The 6,702-nt window shown below is 33.1% G+C and overlaps 1 protein-coding gene across 3 annotated transcripts; it reads left to right on the top strand.

Moving 5' to 3' along the window:
* The first annotated feature begins 1,612 nt into the window (after nucleotides 1–1,612).
* Nucleotides 1,613–5,305, top strand: LOC127708083 (uncharacterized). 3 transcript variants are annotated; one of them, XM_052212897.1, is made up of 2 exons: nucleotides 1,613–1,779; nucleotides 3,466–5,305. In XM_052212897.1, exon 2 carries the CDS (start codon nucleotides 3,592–3,594, stop codon nucleotides 4,456–4,458), a length of 867 nt encoding a protein of 288 aa, XP_052068857.1. In that variant the 5' UTR covers nucleotides 1,613–1,779; nucleotides 3,466–3,591; the 3' UTR covers nucleotides 4,459–5,305. The 3 variants fall into 3 exon arrangements, with proteins under 3 accessions (XP_052068857.1, XP_052068855.1, XP_052068856.1); XM_052212895.1 differs by lacking the exon at nucleotides 1,613–1,779 and adding an exon at nucleotides 1,800–3,148; XM_052212896.1 differs by lacking the exon at nucleotides 1,613–1,779 and adding an exon at nucleotides 1,800–3,209.
* Nucleotides 5,306–6,702: the final 1,397 nt, after the last annotated feature.

Raw genomic sequence — 6,702 nt, 5'->3', positions numbered from 1 at the left:
CAGGCATGTACAGCTAACAATTATTTCATATAACAAATATAGTTGACCTATTGCTTATAGTTTAAGAAAAACAGATCAAAACACAAAAACTTAAAACTGAGCAATGAACCTTGAAAATGAGGTCAAGGTCAAATAAAACTTGCGTGACTGACATATAGATCATAAAATATTTCCGTATACCAAATATAGTTGAGCTATTGCATATAGTATAAGAAAAAAAGACCAAAACTCAAAAACTTAACTTTGACAACTGAACCATGAAAATGAGGTCAAGGTCAGATGACACCTGCCAGCTAGACATGTACACCTTACAATCATTCCATACACCAAATATAGTAGACCTATTGCATACAGTATAAGAAAAACAGACCAAAACACAAAAACTTGACTATAACCACTGAACCATGAAAATGAGGTCAAGGTCAGATGACACCTGCCAGTTGGACATGTACACCTTACAGTCCTTCCATACACCGAATATACTAGACCTATTGCTTATAGTATCTGAAATATGGACTTGACCACCAAAACTTAACCTTGTTCACTGATCCATGAAATGAGGTCGAGGTCAAGTGAAAACTGTCTGACGGGCATGAGGACCTTGCAAGGTACGCACATATCAAATATAGTTATCCTATTACTTATAATAAGAGAGAATTTAACATTACAAAAAATCTTAACTTTTTTTCAAGTAGTCACTGAACCATGAAAATGAGGTCAAGGACATTGGACATGTGACTGACGGAAACTTCATAACATGAGGCATCCATATACAAAGTATGAAGCAACCAGATCTTCCACCTTCTAAAATATAAAGCTTTTAAGAAGTTAGCTAACACCGCCGCCGCCGCCGCCAGATCACTATCCCTATGTCGAGCTTTCTGCGACAAAAGTCGCAGGCTCGACAAAAACCCAAATATTTGAAAAGTGAAGATATATAAGAATAAAAATATATAGCGGGAAACTACAACCAGTCTAAGAATTGATATATATGAGTTTGGTGAAGAGTAACCCGCGGAATCCTGTGAATAATATACACTTATATTTACTGGCTATGAGGACAGTAGCAAGTTTATTGTCTCCCTGGACACCAGCTCGTTCCTGACTTATAGGCCACTAGGAAAGTATCGACGGCCAGTGGTAGTAAATCAAAATCAATCATACGATTATGCTGCGTTTGAGGCACCTTTCTAAATAATTATTTAAAAGGAACGCTCTGAACCAAAGTCAGGAAAACCAAACATGAAAATAAATAAATATACAAGGGGGACTAAATGAGACGAAAGGTTATAAAAAGAGTAGTTATAACCAACTACGATTAATTCACATGAGCCGGTTGGAACTTAAGTTTTTATTGAAATTATTAAAAAGTCAAATGAAAATTAACTAAAGAAAACGTATAAACGTTTAACATGTTTGTATCGGTGCGCCGAAATGCGGAATATCAAGTTGGTCTATGTCTATAAATTGAAAATCTGTCAAGCTTGTATCTCCGTTATCGACGTTCATACCGTAACTGTATTATTAACCGAATTTAGATATTCGGTGTACTAGTCGAACAAAACATGCTATTCAAAAGGTTAAAGACAATGACAGATAAATTATAGTATTGTTACCTCTTCGATGTGGTATTTCTTTAAATATTGAACTCCATTTATTTGAATACCGTCAATTTAAAATTAGAGATAACATCCTTACCCGAATAAACTTCAATGGAGGATTATTTTGTGACATTAAATGAACTATGGTATTCATCATTTTAGGTACTGTAAATTGAACGTAAGTAATAACGAAAATTGTGTTTTGAGAATTCTTTTATTTTGATACATTATAATCTCCTTGTTATTATGAATATAACAGCTAGAAGACAGCAACACATCTAAACGAGTTGATAAAAAGGGCATCTACAGGTTACCATACGATGAAGATGGACAAACACAAACGCCGTAAGATACGGCCTAAATCGCACCGAGTCTTGAGTTGTAAATACGATGAATATCTGACAACAGCATCAAATTCTCGCTGGATGAAAATATAACAAGTGGCAAGTTAAGGCTTATCTGACACATCAACAAGTCGCGAGATAAAGTTAGACTAACACATCAACAATTGGCGAGGTAAGCCAAAACTGACAAATCTACAAGTTGCGAGGTAAACTGAACTGACACATCAAGAAGTGATGAGTTAAGACTGGTCCACAAACAAAAAGGGAAGGTAAGAGTAGACTGCACATTAACAAGTGACGAGTTAAGTCTAGGCTGACACATCAACAAATGAAATTGAAAAACTGACACATTAACAAATGAGAAGTGACATATCGACAAGTCATGAGGTATGACTAAACTGACTCACCAACAAGTGGAGAGGTAAGACTAGACTGGCACATCAACAAGTTGGTTGGTAAGATTGACAGATCAACTATTGACGAGTTTATACTAAATTGACACATTTACAACTGTCGAGGTAATACTAGATTGACACATCAACAAGTGGCAAGGTAAGACTAGACTGACAAATCAACAAGTGACGAGGTATGACTAGACTGACACATCAACAAATGACGAGGTATGACTAGACTGACACATCAACAAATGACGAGGTATGACTAGACTGACATACAAACGACTGATATATCAACAAATTGACGAGGTAAAAATCCAACAGGAGCCTCGTTCACAAGTATACTTCCGCTTGATGGCGATATTGTTTATATTTTTTTTTTTATTTAAGCTTTAATATAGCCATACATCATTCTTAATGAAAACATACATTATATATTTATAAAAAGAATGTTGGAGTAACGTCGATGCAACAAGACACAACACGTACGAGATTACAAAAATAGACAGATGTTGATTTTTAAAGTATGAGACCTCCAGTTGGACATACATTTTGAATTACTTAATCATTTAATTAAGTTTAAAAGATAATTATGTCAAAAGTATAAGATTGCCTTTGTCTTTGCGTACCCTGATCTAAGTTATATACACAAAAAGACCATTTACTCGCCATTGTGTTTTTGACAATGTTTGATTTTAATAAAGATAACAAGTTAAATGATGTCAAATATATTTCTGTCATGTCTGTGTAGGAGAATTTTCTCATGCCTTTTAAAAAACCTTGATGGAATGGATTTATTCAAAAATCGGTAAGACATTGAATGACTTCCCCATGATGACTGAAGCAAGCAAATGGCTCTTTTATGTCGGGTATAAAACTAATTTCAATACTAAGTACATCTATCAATTAACTGCTGAACTTAAACTCATTAATTTGTCTTATAAACTACTCTCTTCTGCAACTTTAATGATTGTACATTGAGGTGCATGATTAATGTTAAAAGTAATTTACAAAAAATGACGATACTTTATAAGCAAACAAGACAGGAGATGATATCAAACTAACAACCGCTGTATGTGCAGGTTTATTTACTTTCATTTAAATTTATTAGTTTTGTTTTTTTAGGAAATTACATCATGAACACATAGCTTCCAAGGATTAATGTGATGGGCGTGTAGATAATCTTACGCCATAAAATTATATCAAACAGAACAAAACACAGAATTGTTCAAATACCCGAAAGTCATCAAAATGAGTAAAATAATGAAAAATCACAATTTGCAGACTAGAAAAAGAGGTGTGATGAAAGATATTGAAGACTGGATAAATGAAAAACACAAACGTGAAGGAGAGAGTGATTTTGATGACTTTATGAATCGTAGTAGTCATAAGGATTCTAGAATGTCGGGAATACTCCCAGAGAATGTTACAGAGGAACGGTTGCTCAGATCCAGACTATTTGAACTCGGAAATGAACGTTATAAATTTCTTGCACGATTTACATTTGAAAAACAGCAGTTTCAGGATAAGAAAGTCAAGCGAATCAATGCAATGAAAGCACGAGTTATGTCAGCGTCGTCTGCTCCAGGTCGTCTTGGAACATCCGTGTCACGACAGTCGATGATGTCAGAGAAAGGTGACATGAGATTACGTCGCTTTAATGGTGAAGAATTTTTTGATATAGGAGAAAGAGACCTTCCTTCACGCGCAAGAACTGTACATTTTATGCCGTCACAATCAAGAAAACCAGAATGTCGCGTTCTGAAAGCATCAACGCCCATGGGTTATCATACAGGATCAAAACTAACTAAGACAAATAAGTTCAGTAAATTTGGTGGCGCTATACCAGGACTAACTAACGATCCAAGGTATTCTTTTTTGGAAAAGTCATTGTCGCCGGCGTATGTTGAAGGTAAAAACAAAAAATCTGTTCGTGAAATTGTCAAAAGTATCGAGTCTTTACACAAGCTCCCAGGTAATGGAATCAGAAAAGTAGATATGGGTGCGAAAATTCAGACTTTTGTGAAGGAATGCAAACTTTCGTTTTCAGGTGTTGTGAAGCAACAAATGATAGCTCGGCGTTTAACAAAGAAATCTTCTGAAATAACTGTAAAATAAAAAGATTCATATTTAAAGTGAGGTCATATTAGTTCTAATAAAGGCAACTTTGTCCATGAATTCTTGAATTATATGCTAATGAAGAGACAGTTGGTTTTCTCGATTTCCTTACCAGATATCCTCTTTTAATATATTTCAGTATGTTGGTTGAGTGATAAAAGAAGAATGGAAACAAAATGGCAAAGACAACAAACAATAGCAACGTAGAGATGGTTAAATGCTTAATATGAAACACTTTAATAGTGATATAATGTCCTCTAGGAAAGTAACCTAGCCATCTGCATGGTTTTAAGACTTTCGATAAGAGACTGACGTAAACCATCGATGAGAGTTCGCCAATCAGAAAGGCCGTCTGTTATCATAATCCTTTCAAAGTCGTTCACCAGTAATAAAAATAAATGTTAAACGTCTTTGCAAAGAAAAACTTGAAAAATATGTTAGAGCTTTTACTTTTGTTTCCACGGTTTAAGATGTATATTCTAGTAGTCATAGGTTCTTGAATTGATAGCCCAATTTTTTGTATGCAATACGTAGTACTAAAAAAGTGTATTCAAATGCAACAACGATGAGTACAGGACAAGAAGAAATGCTAGAAAATAAAAAAAAAAACAGTCATATTCTTCCCAGTATCAATGTGACTTCTTACTCTGCAAGAAAACGTAAAACATATTTTTTTCTGCGGTGTGTTCTGCATGTTTTCTGTGATGTATTTCACATCGGTCTGTTGTTATAATAGTATAGCAAAACTGATGTCAGCGTTTGAATACCTGGCATTTATGATCATTTGTACACTAAAAATAAGGTATGTCTTTTCTTTTATTGCTGGAAATAAATCGTCTAATTTTTACCAATTTCTTTCAATGTCTATCCAAAAATAAGTGTCCATTGTTGACTCTTGTTGTATTTATGTGGACAGTATCAAAAAAAGTTCTTGAGTTTGTTTATTTTACAATCTTTTCAAAGAATGAAAACAAAATTAATAGTAAAAAATTAAAAAGGTTTTAATTTATGAAACAAAATGCATTTTACTTTTATAAAACTAGTTCCAGTTATACCTTGAAACTTTTCGTCATAACCCTTTGGCAAAAATAGTCGTTGTTACACCATAACATTTATTCTGAGTAGAGACAAGATGTCCAACTGGATTTTTTTAAATTTTCTAATTCGTTTTTTTTTCAACTGAAGAATATAGTAAAATTAACAAACACCTGAATTTCGTTTGATACTGTCTACTGTCCACTCAGCTACTATAGTACGCTGTTTAATTCACAATTTAATTGCCATGTCATTTTTTACTCTGGTAGATAGTTGTTTCGTTATAAATCAGTTCTTAATAACTCTCGTCAAAAGTCAAAGTCACAACAGCAGTCCTGAAATTTGGCCACATCTTTGATTTTCAATAATTTGACATGAATTGTCAGGAAGCTTTACAATCTTTTTCACCATGACCCCCCCCCCCCCAAAAAAAAAAAAAAAAACAAAAAAAAACCAAAAAACCAACAGTATCTACTACAAATAAAAAAAAAGAGGCCCCAAAGAGCACAAATCGCCCAAACCTGTCAAACACTGAAATAATCGGGGGGAAAATGGAAAATTAGTCAAAAATTAACGAATGATTTAAAGGCAGTAACTACTATAAGAAGTCATTAAATGGTTTTGGCCATATGACAATTTTGTAGATCTTGTATAGCAATGTATAGCTGATCATTCTGCTGTTTACATTTCCTACCTATCTATTATATTTTCAAGATAATAGGCAAAAACACGGAAATCATTAAATAAATCGTAATTTAATGGCAATAACTTTAATAACACATCAATCAATTGTTTTGGTCATACGGCGTTTTCGTAGTTCTTGTATAGTTGATCATTTTTGCTGTTCAGTTTCCACCTATCTATAATAGTTTTCAAGGTAAGAAGCAAAAACTCGAAAAGTTGTCATTTTAGGGCAATAACTCCTATAAGGAGTCTTCAAATGATGTTTGTATGACAAGCCGTTTTACTATTTATTCTTACTTCAAGATATCTAATAAACTTTATAAGATATCTCATATAGTTTATAAGATATCTTATATAGTTTATAAGATATCTTATATAGTTTATAAGATATCTTATATAGTTTATAAGATATCTCATATAATTTATATTTTTAAGATATCTCATATAATTTTCTTTATAAGATATCTTATAAATTATATGAGATATCTTATAAACTATATGAGAACTTTTATACAGTATATAAGA

Source organism: Mytilus californianus, unplaced genomic scaffold (genome assembly GCF_021869535.1).
Source record: "Mytilus californianus isolate M0D057914Y unplaced genomic scaffold, xbMytCali1.0.p SCAF_7, whole genome shotgun sequence".
NCBI classification, from domain to species: domain Eukaryota; kingdom Metazoa; phylum Mollusca; class Bivalvia; order Mytilida; family Mytilidae; genus Mytilus; species Mytilus californianus.
The sequence above is the reverse complement of the archived record's forward strand: the minus strand, read 5'-3'. Positions and strand labels throughout refer to the sequence as shown.

What these genes read in the sequence shown, in the direction of transcription:
- LOC127708083 (XM_052212897.1), top strand. Translation starts at nt 3,592, where the DNA reads ATGAGTAAAATAATGAAAAATCACAATTTGCAGACTAGAAAAAGAGGT.